General features: G+C 37.6%; 1 protein-coding gene across 16 annotated transcripts in view; it reads left to right on the top strand.

Moving 5' to 3' along the window:
• LOC101172039 (ryanodine receptor 3-like) overlaps positions 1–24,445 on the top strand; it is a 115,803-nt gene that overhangs the window by 15,671 nt on the left and 75,687 nt on the right. For 11 of the 16 annotated variants that reach the window (XM_023951510.1, XM_023951509.1, XM_023951495.1 and 8 more), the window contains exons 2-8: positions 12,841–12,960; positions 17,388–17,492; positions 17,900–17,920; positions 22,159–22,173; positions 22,661–22,735; positions 22,897–22,975; positions 24,009–24,121. In XM_023951510.1, the coding sequence (XP_023807278.1) occupies positions 12,841–12,960; positions 17,388–17,492; positions 17,900–17,920; positions 22,159–22,173; positions 22,661–22,735; positions 22,897–22,975; positions 24,009–24,121 (528 nt within the window). The remainder of the gene's footprint in view (positions 1–12,840; positions 12,961–17,387; positions 17,493–17,899; positions 17,921–22,158; positions 22,174–22,660; positions 22,736–22,896; positions 22,976–24,008; positions 24,122–24,445) is intronic. The other 5 variants (XM_023951503.1, XM_023951502.1, XM_023951508.1 and 2 more) reach the window with 2 other exon arrangements.

Below are 24,445 nucleotides of genomic sequence, written 5' to 3'. Positions count from 1 at the left end.
TCACCTCTGTTGCCCTCACCAACATGGCCATTAAAGTCTGCTCCAATAACAACTCTCTCTCCTCTGGGAAAACTCTCTATGACCTCATCCAACTCACTCCAGAATCTCTCCTTCACTTCTAACTCACAGCCAACCTGTGGCGCATACCCACTGACTACCCACTGACTACATTCACCATCACCCCTTCAATTTCTAACTTTAGGCTCATCATCCTGTCTGAGACTCTTTTCACCTATAAAAGCAAATAAATAAAATGTTTAATCAACCATTTAAACTTTGCAGGGAAAGTTCAGTTAATACTGTGGTGGAACATAAATTCAAGCAATGGCTTTTGCTCTTTCTGGCTATTTATTTGGTCATCGGTCACAAATTCTAAGAGAAGTGAGTCAGACTAAGTGGCGCAATGCTTCATTTCTTATGTGGCTTTGTGCTTTTACAGGTGACCTATAAATTGCTCAGGGGGTTGGCTAGAAAATGCTTTTGCACAAATCAAAAATATATAAAATTCAGGGGGAAAAAATTCTTTCAAAGGATTTTTTTGGTGGTTTGTTTGAGACTAATGTCAAGAAATTGCAATTTCTTTGAAACCTTGGTAATCTTCGCTTATAGGTTGCTTTCATACACAAGGGAGTAAATAATGTGTTTGATTTTTCATTTCTAAAAATTGATGTCCTTACTTTACATTTCTTTAATTCAAATCCTACATTTAAAAAAATGAAAAAAAAAGATTTTCATTCATTCTCTAATCCGTTTATTCCCTTTTGGGGTCACAGGGCTGCCGGAGCTAATCTTGCGGGCGAAGGCTGGGGACATCCTGGACAGGTCGGCAGTCTGTTGCAGGGCCACAATCACACACCCATGCACTCTCACGTTAAAACGTATGGACAATTTATATTAACCAATTAACCAATGAAGCATGTTTTTTGGACGGTGGGAGGAAGCCGTAGTCCCCGGAGAAAACCAACGCATGCAAACTCCACACAGAAAGGTCCCCCATTGGTGTTATGGTTCAGGTCCCCCAGCCAGGACTTGAGCCAGGGCCGTTCTTGCTGTGGGGCACCTTGAATTTAAACAGAATCCTGATGCACTTTGTAATTTCGGTCCAAGGTCTTTTTATTTAATCTGCATTTCATAAATAGATTTGTTATTTCTTTTTATTTTGAAGTCTCTTTCAACCAAGCAAAGTAATGAAAAAATGAAAATGAAATGTTCATAGTTGGTGCGAGTTAATGAAAGGTCATACTTCCATGGCTTCTGCTCGCACTTTTTGGATCATTTGTCATCTCTTAATAGTGATCACTGAAAAAGGTACAGACATCTGAAGCTGAAAAATATGGATTAAACATTGTTTCCAGCAAAGAACTAACCCCTTGATGCCAGAATTTATTTCCAGCTATGAAAAAAAAAGCTTTAGTTTTATTTAGGTAATTTTGGAGCTGAAGCAGTTTGGTGCAAATTTGCATCAATAGGTATCTAGAGGTTAACAAAATATGAGTACTCTTTTTTTGCAAATTAATAGAAAAGACATTAATAAGGATAAAAACTGAATAACTTGCATCCTGGTTTGTCTTGCAGCAAAGAGCTCCTGGTTTAAATCCCAGCAGAAAGCTCTGTTTAGAGGTTACATGTTCTGTGTGTGTGGGCTTCCTCCCACACTCCAAAAACATGTGTCATAGTTTGATTGCTTAATCTTATTTGCCTTTAGGAGTCAGTGTGAACATGTTTGTGTGTGTGTGTTTCTCGCTTTGCGGCCCTGTCATCGACTGGTAACCTGCTTTCACCTGAAGACGGCTGAAACCGACTCCTGTTTGATCCTGATTAGGGGACAGTGTGGATGTAATCTGGACGGATGTGGTTTCTTTCCCCAGATTTTGCAACAAAATACATTATCGGTGCTGATTTATGGACAGCATCTTTTCTGTTGAATGCTAAATTAAACACAGCCATGTTCCAGGTCACATGATATGTACGTCAATGTCTCTGACCTGGAAGCAAAATGTAATTTCCTTTCTCGTGCCACTTGGGATTTGTTTTTTTTGCGTCACACAGTTGAGGAAATGAGTTACAAACCACGCTCTAGTTCCTTCACACAGGAACAGTAATGCAGTTTTAGCTGTTAGTACTTCCGTCCCTTTGGACTTCCAAAGAGGGTTTTCTCCCACGGCTCATGCAGGATGTAGAATCAGAGTGGTCTACATGGGAATCTCACTTCTGTGGGCACGAAGCAGCAGTAGGAAACTGCTGCCATCATAGTCACATATTGCCGCTGAGCATCCCTGGTGTAATTTGGTAGTCAGAGGAGAAGTGCAACATCATAACTTTCTTTCTTTTCTTGATGTCAATATTTTTGCTTTTCCACAGATCAGATGTGCTGAATTCTTAAAGTTTTTTTCCATTATTTTTTCCAGTAGTGTGGACAGTTAAAGCCTAAAGCAAGGAAAGAAGAGATACCTTAGATACCTTAGCTCTGCACATGAAAGCCATCACCAGGGAGGCAGGGCAGACAGATTTTGCAGTTTTTTTTTTGGGCTTCCTCACTCCTGACAAATGCAGTCAGTCGTTTTGCCCCCCAAACTTAAGAGGTAAGGAAGGTGCATGCAGGGCAGGCACTGTCAACGTCTTCCTCAGATGACCTGCTGCTCAGGAACTCTCAGTTTCAGCAGTTTGCTAGTATAAATACTTTGACATAGCCGTGGTATTGCAAAGTCAAAAGCAGCAAAAAACATTTGTGTACAGTCAAGCTTTTTTTTTTGTGTGATCACTGGAGCCGTCCAATCTTCAAGATGGATTACCGCGGCCCATATGGCTGCTGCTGTTCACAGCTGTATGTTGGGAGTGTACTGTGATAGGCTAATTAGATTGCCCGTAGTGATTAGACTGCCTCAGCCTGAGGCACAATATGTGCTAGGCAACTCTTAACACACAGGCGTTTACCCAAAAACTAAATGAACCTCAGAGTATCAAATCTGGATTAGACTTTTGAGCCGTAGATTAGAGAATCTTCCAGTTCTTTGGATGCAATTACCGTACTCATGAATTTGTTGTTGGCTGATTTTAGCAAAGACAAACGATTCACTTCGTAATGACCCTGGATTTGTTCATGTTAATTGCGCAAACAATTGAAGAGTTCACTGTTCACTTTTCCGCATATTCCGTCAGGGCCACAACGAATCAGTTTTCATTGAGTCGCACATGTGGTTTGGCAGAAATGTTTACACCGGATGCCCTTCCTGACACAACCCTGTACTTTATTCGGACTGGGGACCAGCACAGGGAGACCAAACATGGGCCCCTTTGTGGCAACATAGTTAGGCAGTAACATGAAGGGTCTTGCCCAAGGACCAACACTGGATAAAGTTCAACTCGCCTCCTGGGAAACAAACCCTGGTTTCCCATGCATGAGTCCTGCACACAGCAAACTGAGCCGTCAGGCCGTCTCAAACGATTGAAGCATTATAATAGTTGAAAGAGTGTAAACACCGGGGCTAAACCTTTGGTGTTAAAGGGTTAAAACTGCTTTAGGATGTTCTTCACGTCTTAGAATTAGTTTATGCATTGGATACATTTGATCAAATGGATAAAATTGACCTTTTTTAGCATTTCCTGGTATCAGATCAGAGCAAACTCTCCATAAAATCCCATCAACCGCTGTTACCTCATTTGAGGCCAGTCTAACTTTTCTAGTGATACAAATAATATGTTTTAGTGAAATAAAGTAAAATCATACGTTTATTAAAGCTGCTTATGAAGAAACAAACAAAGCAAATAGTCTTTTCTACTCATACTCTTTTTTTTCTTTTTAAAGTTTTAAATACAAAGTTAGTTGTAATTTTCATTTTGGATTGTAAATGCAAATTTATCAAATTGCATTGAGAGAAAAACTCTCAATATATTTAAACTTTTTGCCCTTCTTGGATAAATCTCGGCATCAAGTTGCCCCTCGGATTTTTCCCCTTTTCCTTTGCTGCTGCTGCAACTGTTTCCAAACCCCTTGCTTTTTTCTTCTGCCACTCATGTACTTGAGCTCCACAGCTCAACTTGTTCTCAAAGCTATACATCTATTCCACTTACTGTAATAAAAAAAAGCAAACATTTTTCTGTGTGTTTTTAAGGTGTTATTTATAATTAGTTATTTATAATTTATAATTAGTAATTATTAATTACCCCATCAATTCTTGTAAATGTAAAAAAAACCTCCGGGGCTTTTAGTGTAAAAGTTCCTGTTGACCCAAAAACATAACGTACTCCTTATCTATTAAGAGTTGCAATCCTTGCTGCTGTTGGCTGCATTTTGTTACCAGCAGCTGGCATCAGTGACATGTTTCAAGTCTGTCATCTGCATAAAAGTCTTTAAAGGGAAAAAAAAAACCTCCTGGATTAATTTATTGTGTCACTCTGGCCTGCAGATTTTAATGAGGTGTCTGTCAGTGTGTGAGGTCTTAGTGCTCCTTATAACTCTGTTTGCTCTCCCGTCTCTTTTCCTTTGGTTCTGTCTGTGCTCTTGGGGGAGCATGTTCAGCAGTTTTGCCTGGAGATGAGCATTAGTGCTCTCATTTGAACAGCAACACTGAGTCATGAGAACAAAGCCTCACTCCTCTGGTCCAAAGTTTTTTTTATTTTTTTTACTTCTCTTTCCATCCTTGCTGCTGTCGCACCGCAAGCGTGCAAAAGCATTAAGCTACAGACCTGTAAATCACTCTGACAGTAAACCAGCAGAAAGCTGTAATCTCCACTAGAATATTCTAGAAAAATAATGCTTCCTGCTTCAAAGAGTTTCATCTGATACCAGAGTTGAAGATTCAACAAATAATTGCATGTTTGCAATGCACAGAATACCACACACTGCCTGAATATACCACCTCTTCCATGATTTTATGGAATTTTATTTAAATGAACTATTGGAAGCATATATGAATTAGAGTCAAACTATTGTTGTAGCTATGCAAAGTAACACATAATACTGCAGATTTCACTTCAAAAATGGAGCTCTAAGATGGTAAAAAGACAAAGACTTTTTTAAAGAAAAATTCAGATAATTTGTCTTTTCCGAAAAATATTCTTATTGAAGTTTTTCAATAGCAAAGAAGTCTTAATTTAAGAAAAGCGTGTCTTAGTGACAACCTTTTTTTTTAAATCTTAAAATAAGAATTTTAGTCAATTTTCCCATTGAACCCATTGGTAGACTTTTTGCTTTTTTCAATGCTTTTTTTTCCAAATTATTTTACAGTGTTGAGTGAGTTTTTTTTTTTCTTTTAGTGTTGTAGTTTCAATTTTCAGTGTCATTAGTGGTGCAGCTCAAAATCATGAAAGGCAAAGACAACAAAGAAGTAACTCAACTGTTGGACCTTTCAGTCGAAAAAGTCACAATAAGTAATCGTTGTGCACAGTGAGTCCTCTAAGATGTTTTTCTTTTCTTTCTTGTTAACACTTTAGTTGTTGTAACAGATGTGAGTTGTTCCAGTTGTCTTCTTCTGTGGCTTTAATTTGTGCATTTGTGTGAAAATTCAGACACTATTCATGGGAGGAGAACAGCTTCAGTCAATCTGTAAAAACGTTTCTGTCACTAGGAAAAAAACCCTATTAATGATGAACATTTGTTACTGCACGGAACAAAAATTATCAATACAGTTTTCTCTGTTGCCCACGGCAAAAAGTACCTAAAGTAGCCTAAAATTAGGAAAAGAAAACTAATCTTAACAAGAAAATCACTGGAAAGTATAATAAATTGAACTGTCCATGCAGCAAATAATTTTACTTGACAAGAAATCATATGATAAGACATTAAAATCTAGAAACTTGGAGTTCGATACAAGCATTCAAAAAGAAAAAAAAACAAGCTAAAAAAGCTCTACTATTAGATTAATTATTTAAAATTGAATATTCTTCAAATCAATAATAATTTCTTTTTGCTAGTTACAAGCAAATGGTTTGTACTTTTTGAGTTTTTATGTATCCATCGTTTTTTTCCGTACTATACGGTGCACAAAAAGCCTAAAATATTTTCAAAAATGACATTGGACCTTATAATACTGAGTCGTATATGTGGATTACCTCTGGTTGTGCTTACAGATGTTGAAGTGATTAGGGGAGTTACACGGCACGGAAAATACATTATGGTAGTTTATTATGATAACACTCATAAAAAATGTGTATAATAAGTGGAAATGACTAAATTTAAAACAAAATGTGAACAAAATGAGAATAAGATACAAGTTGACCAAACTTAATAAATCCCAATAAAATCATACATAGAATGGAGCAAAAGAATTTTAACTTATTTTATGAATAATGTCCTAATTTCTAGATTCTACCTCTTATTGAAACAAAATTCTAGACTTTGCTGATTTGGAGAAAAGCTTGGAAAAGCAAAGATAAGTTAAAAAAAACTTGGTGAAATATCTTAAATGTCTAAAAACAAGGTTTAAATCTTTGCAAGGATCCAATGGTTTGCAGCTACTTTCACCACCACTCTCTCTTACCTTTTCTCCTTTTCTTTCCCCTACACATCTCTGTCCTTCCTCCCTTGGGCCCAATTGGTCCCACCCTTGGATCAGCTTGTTTATTTACCTCATTCCTTGGCATAGGATCAAGTCAAGAAAAAAATAGTTCCCTGACCTTAGAGAATGAATGAGAGGATGCAATGCAGGAAGGAACATGAGATTGATCTGTAAAAAAATAACCATTTATTAAATTTCAGTTAATTATAACTGAACTTTCTGTATAAAGAGTCTTTACAGAGGATATGTAAAAAGTTGGATTCATGGACTCTAACAGCTTAAAAAGTTCTGTAGTTTCACGTTTGCATTTAGGATATTTAACGTTTGATGATTTTGTATGTTTCCTATTTTTATTCAGGTTTAACACAAACGATTTCAGCTTTTTCTGCAGCTTTTATTCTTTACACATAAAGTAAGGTGTCTGACATCGTAAAAGATGAGATACTGGCTGCAGGTGAACTTAACTTAAGCTGAAGTTTTACAGGTGTTATGGGAAGCATTGGAGAGAATCATAAAATGCAGAAGTCCTGCATGGCTTGTAACCTGTTCCCACAAACAAGTCTTTGCTGATGCTGTTCTTGCTGCTTCGTGACTTGGACATAGTTTAAATGACGTTAGATTTACCATAGCTGTTGTCATGCCTTTGGGACACACAAGAAAATGCATTGCAATCCCGTGACACACACAGTGAGAGCTTCTCTTCACTCACTAACTGCATGCACGGTACTGCGTTCTGCATTTTATTTTTTACCTAGAGGCTTTAATACTCTATTTAGGAGCATTTGGGTTATATTGGCAACTGCATGCACGGTACTGCGTTCTGCATTTTATTTTTGATCTAGAGGCTTTAATACTCTATTTAGGAGCATTTGGGTTATATTGGCAATTTTTTCTGGTAATTAGGCGGGAGAAACCTTCTTTGCAAGATTGGGAAAAACAGATTTGCACTGGAATGGATGAAAGCCGGGAAATAAGATGAATAAAAAAGGTTTGAAAAGACCAAATTATCAAATAAATGCAAACTAATATTCAAACCTCCAAACTTAATAAATGCACGTTGCATTCAGTAGTATTTCTCTTAGAAGCATTATAGTCGATGAAGTCCATGTCAGCAAAAACAGAAAGATTTTTACATCAGCACAAACTGATATAATTGTCTGAACTGTTATTGACTTTCTGTAACCTTGTGGAAGGACATCTTGGTCGAGCCGGTCTGTCTCCATGCAACCTTCTCCTCCAATATCATAATTCCCACATGCAGGGGGAGGCTGTGATTGGCCGACACAGGAACAATACCATGAACAAGCTCCCATCACAATCACCATGCTCATTGACATGCCAAAGCACCACTCGCATGAGACTCAACCGAGCATGCTGGTGTTTTATGCAATTCATGTTAAACATGTGCGCTTGCATCCTCTAAGGGAGGGGGGTGGAGGGATGACAGAGGCAGAAAACTGGGAGTAAGGGGAAAAAAACGGATAAAGTCAATTCTGTCTCAAGGTGCCCTTGATATCTCAGCTTATTTCTCAGTTGTTTGTAGAAATGGATTTTAGAAGCATAAATATGTAGTCTATGATGATTTTTAAATGGATTTTATAATGTTTAATGAAATAATGTTTTAAAGCTGAAATAATAAATAATAATGTTTAAAACCCCCTGTAACTTAGAACGATGAGTGGTTGACAACCCCCTAGTCTGGTGCATTACAGACTCACTCTGATCATCTTTTTTATCTATTTTCAAAGTATTCCCAGTGGTCCTTGATTTAGGCAATTTTTCCCTGTACATATATTTTGCAGAGTGGCAGGATCTTGTTGTTTACAAGTGGATGCATCAGAATGGAGCAGAGCAGAAAGCTTGTCACCCAGCATATTTTCTGCATAAAAAATAAAATCTTTTTCCAACTGCATTTTTTCAGTTGCTCCTGATTCACAATGATTTGAATAAAAAAATACTCAGACACACAATTTTAATTTTAATTTTCTTAGTATATGTTTTCAATCCTGAGAAAAATGACACAAAACAAATGTTAAAAACACATAAAACACTGTTTTAATCTGAGTGGGTCTTTAGAGTACAGATTTTTTTTAAAACAGTTTTCAAATGGTAACGTTGTGACTGTAAATTACGGAAAGCCTTTTTCTTTCTAGCCTTCCTTCATTTTTTTTAACAGTTGCCAGCTTCCAGCAGGGACTGTTCCATCCTGAGCATAAATAACAGGAGATGAATGAGAAATATGTGTTTATGATGGAGGAACCGAGATTTACAGAGGGAGCCAGAAAGTGGCAAGTGTTTGGGGTGAGACGGGGTCAGTTGCGGGTTAGATGGTGTAGAAACATTTTATGTGCCATGGCGGTGGTCAGACAGACAAAATTGCGTTGCGTGGATCAATATGGTCATGATGGGGTCCAAGTCAATCCTCTGCTGTCTCTCTTAACAGGGTGAGTAATGGTATGTTGAAACCAGCCAGGTGTTGTGTTGCTGTGAAGGGCTATTCATTGCAGTTCAGAGCTGAGTAACATTTTCATATTGATCTGAGATCAGATCATCTAAAGTCTTTGCTGCTGCACTCATGAATGGTGCCATCAATCCCAGCAGACGTGTGTTGGCTCGAGTGTGTCTGTTGAAGATACTATCCAAACTGGATTAAAATGGTAGTCTGGGCTTTCATGACATGATTAGATAATCAAAAGGGATGTTGCATGACATGAATTTGGATTGGATTCCAAATATAACCTTCTCTTGATGAAGTTTATCTACCTGTGCAGATGTGGGTTTCATTCCACATTTTCAAAACATGCATTTCAGTCAGACAACTCATGCAGTAAATAAAATGTATTTCCATATTTATTTTAGTTCGGCATAAGGCTCCGTTCAGTTAAATAAAACAAAGATCTCCATAGAAAATTTAGGGTATTAAACTACCCCTAACGGAGCTCACAGGGGGAAGCCGGGGAGGAGGGTGGGGTGACAAACGCAGAGCTTGCGGAAATGGAAGAGAAGGAATGGACCGCACACCTGGAACTTAAGTAGGATGCTAAACTGGTGAGTTGATTAAACTGAACCGCCTACATAGAGGAGTAACTGGGTAAGCGCACTGCTCGAGTTGCCTGCCTGAAATACTCCCAGGGTCGTTCATTTTGGTGATTGTTGTTTCCGAGCTGTTTGCCTTTGTGCAGGTTTGTCTGATGTTTAACATCATCTGATGGAGTTTTTTTGCAGGGCTGCATTGTGGGGCATGGGTTAGCATTCTCACATACCAGTATGTTTACGGTGAAAGTGACAAATACATGTAATGCTTTCCTCCTCCAGAGGAAAAAGGTTGGTTGTCCAGAAACATGCTAAATTGTGTGAGCGTGTGGCCCTGAATGGATTGATGATCTGTCTTTGAAGTACCCAGCCTTAACCCAACAGTAGCTGGTATAGGCTCCAGCAACCCCATGACCTCAAGTTGAATACATTTGGTATTTTTCAAACTTCCTAAGCCAATGTTCACTTTTTACTTGACAAATATGGAAAAAAAACCTGAAACTCAGTAGTCTGTAACAATTACAACATTCATTCTTATCAAAGTGTCTTTAATAAGAACCAAATAAACACAAAGGGTTAAAAAAGTGTTTTATATTGTTCATATTTCTACCTACTCTGGGCCTGTTTGGATAAACACAGAGCTGATATCCTGCAACGGTAAATGATTTTGGACCAATTAGGTGAAAGAAACCTTACCATCTCTCACAGCATACTAGTGGTTGAAAAAAAGTGGTTTAAAAGGTGGATTGAGCTTTTTGGACACTTTTTCAAGTCTTTATCAACTGGTTTGAAGAGCACAGAGTTGGTTGTATTTTAATATGAGAGAGCCATTGCTTAGGCTGTAGTATGGGATGGTAGTTAGTAGGGAAGCCACAATTCTGGATTGAACACTGAACCGTACGTTACACTAATAAACCAAATCATGAGGGAAGTGAAACGTTGCATCTTACTGCATACCAGTATGTACCATACCAGGATTTGGTATTTATTATTTTATCAAAAAACACAAGGCTTGGTATAAGCCAACTGAAAGGGGCCAATCTAAAATGTTTTTTTCCGTTATTGTTACTCGCTTATTAGAAAAATTAAAAAAGGTATTTTTTTATTTTTACTTTTTTGTTGTTTTGTAATTTAAAAAAATCTTAGATTGAACTTTAAAAAAACCGTGACCCATTCTTGTAGTTAGCTCTCTAGCCTCATGCCAGGGAAAGTTCTGTTGAGTCATAGGTTTCAAACCTTTGACTCTAAATTAGGATTGCCCAACCCTAGTCTTCCTAGATCTGCCAGCCTGTATGTTTTGTGGTTCTGTCTGAACAGCTTTCTGCTGATTTGCTGACTCAGGAGTCCTCTCAATGCACCTGATCCAGGTAATCAGCCAAAAGGAGTGCAGGGTGGTGGGGGTATGTGAGCGTGGCTTAAAGTCTCTGTATGTGTTCCTCTGATGGATTGGCAACCTGTTTGCGGTGTTCCCTGCCTTTGCCTCATGAAAGCTAGGATAAGCGCCAGTGACCTCACTCAGGATGGAGCACGTAACGATAATGAATGGTAGTAAAACTGAAATTATAATCTCTCATCTGTCACACATAAACATCAGTTGATGGCTCGTTGTGTCCATGAGGCATGTCGTTGATTTGAATGGCAAGTTTTATTGGAAACATGACAGAACCTGTGTGCGCTGCTGCCTTTGTTATGCTGGCATCCAGGTCTCCGGTGCAGAGAGAGCTTTCCGTCTCCACTGTTGCTGCTGCACACAGTTCTCAGCACAATACCTGCTCGCATTAAATAATGCAGCTGGCAATTGTATGGATGCCCCCACCTTTCCCTGTCCCACAGCAGCCAACATCAGCAGATTTCAGAGAGTAACTATGTTCAATTCAACAGTTACAAGGCCAGCACTATAAACTCCAAGCTGCTCATTTGCTCTATCCAACAGTGGCATCAATTTTCAGCGTTTATGTTCTCTAAATATTTTGCAAAGTGGGACTTAAGAGAGAAAAATATAGTCACCCACAATGTTTACTTAATCACTATGAAAGCTGTTAGCTTTTTCTTAACATAAAATGATTACCGGTAGCCTACATTTTTGAACTTTAAAGGAATCATGTATTCAATGTTTCAATGTATACCCATTTCCATCGGTTTATTTGCATGTTATTCTGTTAAAATCCGTCATGTTTAATCCTTTTTGAATTATACGTATATAAAAAACAATATTAAAAGGAATGTGTTCATTTATTAATGCCACATTACAGTTTTTTATGCTTTTGTAAAATATTTTAAATTAAAGATAAGAGACTTCAAACTTGTGTTTTAACTGCCAGTTATATTAACCTTTGCTTGGTTAAATAAACCCTTAGTAGTCCAGGGCCTTATTGAACTTTTTTTTCTATTTTAAAATTTGCTCTATTTATTTATCTTTAAAGTTAGTATTTGTGGCACTGTGCGTAACATCCATTTTTTTTGGTACAACCCCAGCTCCTTTTTAAACCAATATATTTTTTATTACATTACATGGTAATTTCACAATGAACCTGTCAAAAAACTAAGTTCCATGTGGTAAATGTTGTCATTTTTTTACTACAAAAAAAATCTCAAAAATTGAAGCCAAACTGTTTTTATGTTTTAAAACAAAGGATCAAACATGTAGAGACAAAATAAAAATGTGACAATTGGCAAAGATCTGCCCAAAATTCCACTGGAAATCTCAATTATGTGCCATAGCTCTTGTCATGTTGTTAAGCAAAAATCTCACAGTTAAAAAACCTTATTGAACCTTTCACATTAAATTTTGGATGAAAACAATGCAAATGGGGGTTCTTTTTTATTCCTACAACATTGGAAAACTCACCTGTTAGGTCCAAGATGGCTCAGAGATAAAGTATTTTTAACCAAACTCAATATGTTGTTAAAACTTTGTTTATCCACTTCCTCCTAACGTCATAACTAACTCCTCCATTATTCCTCTGAATTGACAATTTACAAAGACACATACACAGAGCAAATTTATAAGTAACTACATTAAAATTCACTCAAAATGTTTCCATGTTACACCATATTGATGTGGTTGAAGTTTTCCTTTGCTCTGATAGTTGTTTACGTAGCACTTCATTAAGAGAACTTTTGGTGGGTGTCTTTATGCATTCTCCCCCAGCGCTGAGGCAGGGGAGACTGAGTAGAAACCTTCACATACCCGCTCTTATCAGCTGAAGAGAATGGGTCGAACTGGGTTTCTGCTGAAATGGAACGTACTTTGTGTGTCTACACTTGCTTGGGTAGACCCAAAAAACTGAAGTCAGTTTTGTCTTGACAGGATGATGAAGTGGTGCTCCAGTGCGTGGCCTGCATCCAGAAGGAGAATCGTAAGTTCTGCCTGGCTGCTGAGGGGCTGGGCAATCGACTGTGTTACTTGGAGCCCACATCAGAGGCAAAGGTGGGTTCAGTGATTCCACTTTTAAGTAGTTTCTCTAAGAATAAAAATAACAAAACTTTTAGAGAAACAGGAAGATACTGACAATGGAAAATCTGATTGCAGTCATGATCATAAGGCTTCCAGGTAAACTCAAAGCCCAAATGTTAAGAAATCTTGGTTTGGTAGTATCTTTCAGGAACTGGTGGTGGAGGACCCAAAATGCAGGAGACCAGGCTTGGTGACAGAAAATAAAACATTTAATAAGCAAACTGAAACATGACAAAACCATGGGGAGCAACAAATTAGAAAAGAGCAGATGACCTGACAAGGATGAACAGATAACAAAACACTTAAATAGGAGGAGGGCAATTAACTGAACTGAAGATAGCTGTAGATCATGAACCTGAAACTGGTGTGACTAACAAAAAGGAAACCAAAAACATGACCAAGAACAACAAAACCCAAACTAAACCACAGAATCCTTATCAGTATCCTTTTCTGTAACAATGCTCTCTGGCATTAAGTCTTATACCGTTGGAAGGCATGTTTTTTTCTCCATTTTAAATGAGTCTACATTTGTAAGGAACATGCTTTTGAGGAATATGAGCAGCAGAGTTTAGTATTTGGATTGCAATCATGAAAAAAAGCTGCTTTACATGGAGTAAGCAAAAATATGAGCTTTTAATATGCACATTTAAGAAAATGCCAAGTGACTTAATTTCATTTTCAGTCAATATCAGCTAAAAAGCATCCTAAACCACACAAACCAGGACTATGTCAAAGCATAGATTCAGATTTAGATTTAGAAAATCAGAGCAGGGCCTCATCAGTGTAGGAAAAAGACTTCCTTGCCTAAAGTTGATAAGTGACAGTGTTAAAGCTCAGTGAAGTGTTATAATAATCTGACACGGCTCCGTATGTTTGATTATTTTTCGTGGAACATCACAGATGGATTGTGTGGAAAAAATATACTTCTCTTCAGTTAAATTTAATTGGCTTTCTTTGTAGTTTCCGCATAAGTGGATGTTGTCTCAGTATAGTGTATTTCACAGGGGCATTCTCCTCTATGTCTTTCTAGTAGTGTGTTGTCTCTGACATGACAGCCTCCCTTAGAAAATCAGAATACATCACTTGCAGCTCTGACATATTTTTTAGGCTTTTTTTCAGATGAATCTTTCTGATTCATTATTGTTTGTTTATTATTTATTTTGAAAGGATGGCAGGATGTTTCTCAGAAATAGGGATGAGAATGAAAAGCAAACTGTTCAGATTAGCAAAGATGACTGCTTTGGGTTGTTGTTTGCATGTCAAACGGTATAAATGGGTTTTAACCACATCTAGGATTGTTATTACACCTGACAGGTGTGATAGATACTCACATTTCTGTGTTTTATCTTCGTTTTTGTGTAAAAAAGACACAAAGCTAAACCTCAGAGAGAGATAGAGGTAAAAATAAAACCCCAACAGGACAATTTCAAGCAGGACTAATCAATAATATATATTCTTTCTTTAGTGAACCGGTTAAGTGATCGGTGAAAGATCCTAGTTGAGGGCTGAAAATGATTTAAAATGTGTGCAGCCTAAATGGCGTGATCAATCAGTTTGGGAAAATGGTTGATTATGATTTATGACCAGAAATTCTGTCCTTGTCAGAGACTAAATGTTATGACTATCAGAAGAATGCCCATTTAACACTTTGGTGTTGATGCTGCCGCTTTGCTTTGTACACAAGTCTAGGCCTTGCAATGATCACAAGATATTTAATAAATCAAGCTTTTAACAGTTTAAGCCCCCTGTGATTGGTGTAGTTTAAGTCCCCTTTTGCAAAATAATTTTTAAAATGACTCTCAACCCAGAAATCATGTTTGATCAAGTTCGTGTAGATTTTCTTTTCAAAGTTGGTGAATCCTAATCTGTTTGATGTCAATAAGGATGGGAACGTTGCTTAAAAAAAGCAATTAGTAATTACTGTAAGTTAGTAACTGAATTACTCTTATATAAATGCATCTGGTTACTGGGAAAAATAACAATTTGCATTATTACGTAAATTTGATTTAGTTGTTTGACTTTGTCTCCTTTCTTAGTTCCTTGTGATGCTTATTAAATTATTGAAGGCATCTTCAAGGTCATCTGATGGAATGACTTCATGATTGACATGAGCAGATGTCAGCTGTTCGTCCCTTTGACCTAAGAGTGAAGCTTTTCTCAAACTCTTTGTTATTACTATAGAGTGCCTGGAAAAGACATCTATGTACCAGCGTGATATCATGTTTATTTCTGTCAACATTCTGGTTGGTACCAAATTCCATTTACATGATCTTAGTATAAGGCATTTCAGTACACATCCCAATTTGTTTTATGTTTGACAAAATAGATTATTACACATCAGGTCTCACTCAAGCACAGTTGAAATTATAAAGTGTATTAGAATAAAAGACACATTTTCTCAATACTTTTAATACATTTTAAAAGTATGTTTTTGTTCCCTGTCACCATTCCTACCTTATTTGATGAACGTATTTCCAAGGGTCAATGGGTAAATAAGATGATTTATTTCCTAAGCACAAAATATATATATATATATATATATATATATATATATATATATATATATATATATATATATATATATATATATATATATATATATATGTCTTATGTAAAGACTATCTCTATATAAAATGCTTTAGTGATATCTTTGTGTGGATTTCATCAAAAAGTTTATAAAACATCTTAATAAAAAAATAATAATTTTCTGTCTTTTTAATATAGTGTACTTTACAGAGTTAAATATATTTTTATAGTTAGATATGCTTCATGTTAAAAAATATTGATGTAATTATGTCAAAACATGTTTGACTTGCATTTGCTGCAGTAAAATTACCCTAAATATTGTTTTATTTCCCCGCTAAAGTTAACGATGTTGAACCTGAAACTGGGCTGTGAGGTTTTGAACAAGGTCTCAGACTCATCTTTGTGAATGATCCACTTTAGAAAAAGTTTAGCTGGGTGTATTTGGGGTGGTATCATTTATCTTGTGGCCTCAGCATTCCTATTTTTGCTGCCGGGGCTCTTTCTGTCCTGATTTTTTGTTATATTTGGCAACTTCTCAGTTTTTCAGTTTTTAGCTGTTGCTCAGTACTTCACTAATGTGGACATGGAGAGTGCAGATAGTACCTACATTTATTGTTTCTAAAGTTAACCTTTATTAATGGGGAAACTGTTCTGAGTGTAGTAAAGGTACATCAGTCAGCCCCGGTTTCATGAGTCATCATCTTATGATTTGTGCAGACCAAGAAGCTGTTTTTCTTCTTAAGCCTTATGTAGATTTCTTCCTCTAAGTTACTAAAAAAAAAGAGTTAAAAACAAGTGTTGATAGCTGGCCGTAAAGGTTGTTGAACCCTCTTAAATTTTGTGTTTGGATGAAGACTTGCTGCTGGCTTTCTAGAATCCCACTTCAGCTAAAAAACATACTTTGCAGTAGATGATGCGGTAGTTATTTTACCTTGACTTCCTTTTGTGTGCTTTAAAGGAGTGACATTTTAGGGACATTTTAGGGAAAAAACAAAACAAAACACATTTATCATTATTCTTTTAAACTCCAAACCAAACTGCCATTTTTTGACTGTAGCAGCATTGCTTTCATGTTACTACAACAGAGTTTTACTGCCACCATAACCCTAACACTAACCCCAAAAGTGTTAAAAGTGTAAGAAAAAAGCCAAAAATATACAAGAATAAAGTCGTAAAATAAGGAGAAAAAAAGTCATGACTTTACAAGGAAAAAGGCTTGTTTTTTTAAATAAAGTTGGTTGGGTAAGCTTCCATCCTCATTAGGTGCAGACTAAATCCATCAATGAAGCCATGTGTGGTGATGCCATAGGGCTTTAACTTATAATAGGAATCTATGTGCCATAATGCATTTGGGCCACTGCAGTTATATTGCTCACAGCGTAAACAGCTCACCCGCCGGAAATCCACTCCTTGTTGGTCAAGAATCTTTTTCTGAAGAGTTTCCTGCAAATTCTTTTCAATGTCCTGGTACTTAAAATAAGTCAATGTTGACTCACTTAAAAACTAAGTAGGCTATTTCTTCATTTTCTATGCCTTTCATACTGAAATATGATATTGGTTCTTTTCTCTTCTTTTCACAACTTATGAAATATAGAATCTTCTACACATAAATGTAAAATTGTATTTTTGTAAAATTTTGACTTTTTTCCTCATAATTTTACGACTTTATTTTACGACTTAATTATAATTTTTACACCTTTATTCTCATGTGCTAATATAAAGGTTTTTATTCAATTGTATCCCTAATACTCTGTTGAATGTTAGAAAAACGTACAGGCTGAGTATTAGAAGAATAAAGAATAAACAGGTTTTCCATAGGAATTTAACACCTTTAGGGTTTGTAATGTTTAATGTGGGGTCAACTGTTGTTGCAGTATGTACCTCCGGACCTGTGCATCTGCACCTTCGTGCTGGAGCAGTCGCTGTCGGTGCGGGCCCTCCAGGAGATGCTGGCTAAAAGTGGACAGAACAATGAAGGGGTGAGTGGCAGAAACACTCTCCAACACACAGAAGAAAAAAACCCAGATACGAACCATAGTCCAACTTATTTGCATGCATGCCAACTTTGCTTTCAGATTCTAAAGAGGTAGAAAAGACGAAATGCAGCTGAGCTAAATATTCTTGGGCAGACGCTGCTTGTTGATTAATTGACAAAATAGGCCCATTATACCAGCTTAGGCACTCTGACTGCACAGAGGTCCAGGACATGATGAATATTGATGAAGATACCCTGCTACTACTGCAGCTTCACTCATGTATTTGTTTTATTTTATTTTTTATAAACCTTTGAGTTTGTTGTTACAAAAATTATTTTTGTTTGGGAAATGTAATTTTTCCATCTTTGTCTTCTATTTTCTGTGTGTAATCTCCATCCTGTACACGATAGACACGAGGCCCGGATCGATGGGTAGGTTGGCTGCTGATGCTGTTTTCCTCTCACCCTTTATGCATGCGTAAGATAAAATACACAGCTTTTTCAGCATATCGCGTGTCATCTCTGAGCATCTAAAACAGGAATCAATGGAATCTTTTCCATTAGCGCGTTCTTTAAAGATGACTTCTTTTTTCTGCTACTGGGTTAAAAAAATTGAGCCTCATTGTTGGATGGTGTGGCATTCAGTTCACCAGTGTTTTGTCCTGAAAGCTTATGATACTACACACAGGCCAAGTGATAGAATTTGCTGAACGCGGGTACCTGAATGTGCTTTTATGATATGGTTTTTACAATGGACTGTCGCCACCCGATACTAGCACATATACTCACACTTGAAAGAGGCTCGGTGTGAAATTTCAAAGTGGTGCAAATCTTGCAAATATTTCAACAGGATTTTTTTTCCACAACTTTATTCTGATATATGAAAGACTTGGGCAAATTTGAATTCCTTCCCTACGCCTTTGGCTTCTCCCTATCCCTACATTTATCCCTCCAATCAAAGAGATTCAGAAAAAATATTTTCTTCAAATCTGGACGATTACCACCGCTTGATGATCTTATCAATAGTCGCTGGTTATTTAGCAAGTAGTTACTCATAAAATACATGAGAACATTGGTTTTGTAACTTTAAAAAGTCATGCAAAAAAAAAAACAATACTCACATTTAAATTTACACTTTTTTTACACTTAAAACTTCTGCGCTTCAGAGCACACCGACGTAAAGAAATGCATTTTTCCTCCACACCCCAGTGTGACACGGTTCACTCTACTGGCGGAGGGATCCCCAGCCCTAAGTCGGCTCCTACTTAAATGACACTTTTGGACACCACTACAGCTTCAAATGCCACTGCAATTGGAGCAATGGAGAGGAGCCAGAGAGGTAAGGGAGGAATTCGGATTCAGCCTTGATGTCTATAATTCCTGCTGGGCACAAACGGCAATATTAATTTCTCCACGATCATTTTTTAAACGGTTGTCACTTCCTTGAATTAAAAACGACCCAATCCGTGTGTCACTACCAAACCAGAGTCCCTGATTGGTCAAAGTTCAGCTGCTTTAGCTTTTCGTCACTCACTCACTGGTTCCACATTTTGTTTGTCGAGCCCGAAAATGGACCTGAAAACTCGCATAGTGATGCATGAACTCTATAGTTTTGAACGTGGGCGCCTAAAACACACACAAACATGCACTTACATAGAGTTTGTATTGGAAGTGGTTGCTTGAATGTGCATTATTAAGGCCGGTAGCATCAGATTTAACACAGGATCGTTCACAACCCAATTTCCCAGAAAAAGCTGTCATCTGTCACACCCTTTCCAATAATCAAAGTGGCCGTACAATCCCTGTCAGGCGCACACATTTCTAAACCAGAGATGATCACATGTGACATAGTCAAAAGACAAAGATCCTTGCATGACTCTTCTCCCTCTTCAGCCACTAATACCACATCAGTAATGACAAGAAGGTGTTCTTTAAACCCTTCACTTTTAACGCTGTGTTCCAGAGATGAAGGGAGGTGTCAGGGATGGAGGATTTGAGCCACAGGGGACTCTCTGTAGAGTAGAATGATGGACGTCAAGGCCATTAGTTCCTCTGCTGTTGAGGGGGTTGTTTGTTCTAGCTGGCAGGAATCTATGGAAAAAACCCAAATCAATAAAATCTCATGAAAACCTACAGGGATGACTGAATTTGTTTCAGTGGGGCTTTGACATTGCATTATTCTGAAGGTGATAAATCCATCTCCGATGTTTTTTAATAACTTTTTATTCTTTATGTGACTTTCAGGGAATACCGGGGGAAGCCTTCAGGCTGCATTTCTCCTGAGTATATTCTCTGTTGCCACATTTAGCCGTTTTCGATACTGTCCAACTTTCATCGCTCATCCCAAGCGCTGAAATATCACGAGCGCGGTTATTACGAAAAGGGAAATTAGATATGTCTCGACTGAGCTGTGGAATCAATGCACCTATCGATGGATGGGCTCATCACTGGGCAGATGTTGGGCCAAATAGATAGTTTAGTCCGCTTCAGCCAGGTGGCATCGACATGTATCGAAGACCTGCACGAATAGCAAGCAGCAGCCCTTTTAAACCAATTTCCTCAAGTGCAAACCTGTTGCCAAGCGATTTGGTTTGACAGTCTAACAGACAGACGTGCCCTGATGATGTGTGCGCGCCATGTTTTCACTTTGTATTCCCTCACATCTTTCCCTTGTTTCCAGAGGGAAGCCTATACTGACCACTGCTGAAATCACACTCCACCAGGAGGCTGTGTCTTGTTACATGTCAGACATCTAAATTGATAAGACGGTGTCACTTAACAGCTGCACATACATCTTGTCTTTCTCCTTTTTATCCAACAGTCTTCTCTTTTTTACATTAGTTAAACCAAGGGTGTTACACTTGTAGTCATTTTTGCTGCTTTCTCTGTGTGCCTTTAGAAGATTTCTTCCCTTAATGATAACGCATTGCCCAGAGTGGAAAATGAGCAGTAGACCAGAGTCTATTGGTGGTGGTGGGGGTGATTGCAGCTCTGTGTATCTCGCTGCATTAGGCTCAGCACCTCAGCCAGCATAAAGCAAGAAGCCAGCAGCACAGAAGAAGCCTGGAAGCCAGTGCTGCAGTCTGCACAACACAGCTGCATCACACTACAGATGGGCTATTGTTCCAGTGGCCAATCAAAAGCAGATAGACGGGAGGCGCAAAAACAGTAGAAGAGAGGCAGTGTTAACTGACTTTTTTTAGTATATAAAGATTATTTAACTGAATTTAATCTTGGAATAATTAGCAAATATTATACCAATTCTTGCAAAAATGCAAAGATGTTTTTTAATTCCTTTTTAAACTTTATTTTAAGAAAAACACAAAAGCACAGGCCCTCTATTGACAGCAATTCAGTACAATTTAATACAAGAAAGACGTCCTTCAAAATATAAAATGATAGTTTTCTGCAGTACTGTATAAAATGTTACGAGAAAAACACAAAGCACAAGTCCCGTATTAACAGCAGGACAAGAAATCCTTCAAAAATACACAGAAAGAACAAAATATACTGCTGCTGTTTTTCTTCTTTTTTCAAAACTGTTTTTAGAACTTTATTAAATGTTAAAAGAAAAACATAAAGCACAGGTCCCATATTGACAGCAGGACAAGAAATCCTTCAAATTGTACACAAAGAATTCTCGTTCTCATGAAAAAACTGCTATTTTTCTTCTTTTTAAAACTTTATTTAACATTGTAAGAAAAAGACAAAATTCCGGGCCCATACTGACAGCAAGACAAGAGTTACCTTAGAAATATACACAAAAAGTATTTCTTATAAAAAAAACAAAAAAAGCACTGCAGCTGTTTTTCTTTTTTAAACTTTATTTAGCATTAAGAAAAATCCAAAGCACAAGTCTTGTATTGTCAGTCATACAGAGCAAGACAAGAAAAATGACAAGAATCAATGATTAAAAAATTAATAATTTAAATACCTAATAATATTAAACAATAGCTCTGTTGCTTTGGGGAATTCTTTCGTGGTAGATGATGATTTAGTATTCATTTCTCTTCACATTTACATGTATGATATAAATATTTGTCGTGTCACTTCTTGTGTTTTATAAGCATTCTGCCAACCACAACTATTTTTAAAAACAAATGTATTGTATTTTCGGATCGATATTTGCTAGAATTCACTTCCTTCAGCTTTTATTCATCATTTCAGTTTTGGTTGAAATGGTTCACTTCATTCCACAGTTGGCTGTAAATAACAAAACTTCCAGCATGAATATATATTTTCGTTTTAGGGAGTATAGAAAATTACCCAACAGAGTTTGGTACATTTCTATGGGAGGACTTCTATCATTTGCTATCAGCTCTCATGACTTCAGTCCAATATTCTTGTAAATTAGAGCAAAATCAACAGCCTGCTGACAATTTCTCCAACAGCATTTACCCCACATCTGGTCATAGTTTGACATTTTTGAAGTACTGTAGTCTGTAGATTTAATGCAAATTCACTCCAATTTTGCCACAACTCCCATGATTCGACCTGCATTTTCCAAGATGGTATTTTTCTCCAGCCCCCATTTATTTTTAGTCAGATTTTTTTTAAAATTCTTCTTGCTCTTAAGGCGCTGTAACATCAAAACCAAGAAAAAGTTTTAAAAGAACAATATTTAAAAAAATATAAATGATGCCACCCTTTCTTACCTTAATGCTTCACAGAGGCTCATAAGGAAGGTGAGTGACACCTAAGTTGCTTGCAGCAGAATGCCAGATACCTTTTTATTTCTTCCCAGAAGAGACCCCATTCGTATCCCCCTTCCTGCATCCCAAAAATTCAACCCCTTTCCCAAAAAAAAACAAAAAAAACCACACAGTCATTCCTTGCTTGAGACTGACAGTTGCTGCGCATCCCTCCCACATTCTCGTAGTCGGAGAAGATTACCCTGTATCTGGTTCGATCATGGATACAAGAGCAAGTAGCACCATCTTCTCCTGGCGAGTCAAACTGCATGTCTTCATTGGCAAGTTAGGGCGGCCAGCACTCCCCAGGAGACATGTTCTTGCTGCTTGAGGACATCAACATCATCAAGAAGGTCATATTAGATTAACATGTCAGGGGTGGCATGAAGAAGCACAATATTAAGGAGATTTGTGGATTTTTTTCTTCTTCCAAAAGCTTGTTTGACATGTGCTGTTGTGTGTGTGTGAATTGTCTTAACAGGCAGCACAAAGTGGTGGACACAAAACACTGCTGTATGGTCACGCCATCCTCCTGCTGCACTCCTTCAGTTCTATGGTGAGACCTTGCACAAAACTGTGACCAAATAAAGAGAAAAGTATCAAATTTTGGTTTATTGAGTCAAATATTACCAATATGTGGCAAGTAGGGTCACCAGAACATGACAGAGCATGTGAGACCTTTCATCTCTGGTAATTTGATGTACATGTTGCTCACAGTACCTGGCCTGTTTAAAGACATCAAGGTCCCAAACAGACAAGCTATCGTTTGATGTCGGCCTTCAGGAGGACTCCACAGGTAAAAAGAGATACTCTGGAACAGTGTTGCTTTTATCCTCCATGATGTCTTTTGTTCTGTTTCATTCCCTCTGCTCAACACTTTCTCTCAGTACCTCATTTGACTAAATTTCAGTGTTTCTTTTCACCGTTTGAGTTAATATTCCCTGTGAAGTGAGTTAGACACACAGTGTGTAATGATATATTTGATAGTGTTGTTGTTGTTTCCCCATAAGCTGGCCCACTTTTTAACGTTGCTTTGGATTTGCTGCACATCATGCAGCATTGTAGACGAGCCATTGCTTCAGGATGACTTTGTGGGATTTGTGCTCAGATTTTGTTTGTGCCAGCAAAAAAATGTAAACCTTTGACTGTTGAAAACATCAATCTGTTCAATATAGAATATTTGAAGAAGTTAATGTTATTACAAGCTCTACAAGCTTTTTTCTTCTTCATTGAAGCTAAGTGTTTGTAACAAGAAGAATTTTGGATTTCCAAGTTTGTCTTTGAAGGCTATCTTCTTGGCATTGCCTAGAGCTCCTAATACCCACCATGTATTTGTTTTTAAAATGATGTGGACAGCTGGAAAAATCCGATTTCAAACAAGATGCTTTTCAGGTGTAAAACCTTTGTAACTTGCTTAGATGTAAATATATTTATCTTTTCATGCGTAAAAGGTACATACTGGCTGGGACCTTTCTGTGTGCAGTTTGCATACTCTTCTTGTGCAAACTCCACTTTCTCCAGGATCCCCCAGTAATATGCTTCAAAAACATGCTTCACAGGTTAATTGGTAATTCTATATTGTCCCTAGATGTGCATGTGTGTAAATGTGTGGCCCTGCACCAGACTGGTGACCTGTTTACGGTCTACCCCCCTCTTTCCCAACAGTAGCTGGCATAGGCTCCAGCAACCTAGTGACCCTGGCCTGAAAGCGATTCAGTGGGTTCAGAAGATAGCATACGTAACAAATGGAAACAAATCTAAAAAGTAGATTATGAGATATCAAGATCAAAATATGGAGGTAACATGAAGAAGACTGTTTGTTTTCATAGGGGAGGCCTGCTGGTGGACGATCCACCCTGCCTCAAAACAGAGATCTGAGGGGGAGAAAGTGCGCATTGGTGATGACCTCATCCTCGTCAGCGTGTCCTCGGAGCGATATCTGGTACGTTTTCTGTTTAATACTCCAACCGCAGCTGCTGTTTGGGAGATGTGTATTATTGTTACTCGCTGGATTCTTCTGTAACCTTAATCTGAAAGCACAGCATCAGAACTAATAACATTTTCTAGTTTTATCTTTTCAAGGTTGCCCAATAATAATAAGAAAGGTTTATTGAAGCTGAAGTTTTCTCATTAGACAGGTTCTAATTTCCTGCCAGGGTCATTTTTACTCAGCAATGGTTAGTTGTCATCCCATGTATTCTAATATCCCATCACTGTGGCATTTGTAACCGTACATTTCATGAAGTCTTTGACTTTATAAAGATTA

Source organism: Oryzias latipes, chromosome 22 (genome assembly GCF_002234675.1).
Source record: "Oryzias latipes chromosome 22, ASM223467v1".
Lineage (NCBI taxonomy): Eukaryota > Metazoa > Chordata > Actinopteri > Beloniformes > Adrianichthyidae > Oryzias > Oryzias latipes.
Note: the sequence above shows the minus strand (reverse complement) of the source record. Positions and strands in the feature narration are given on the sequence as shown.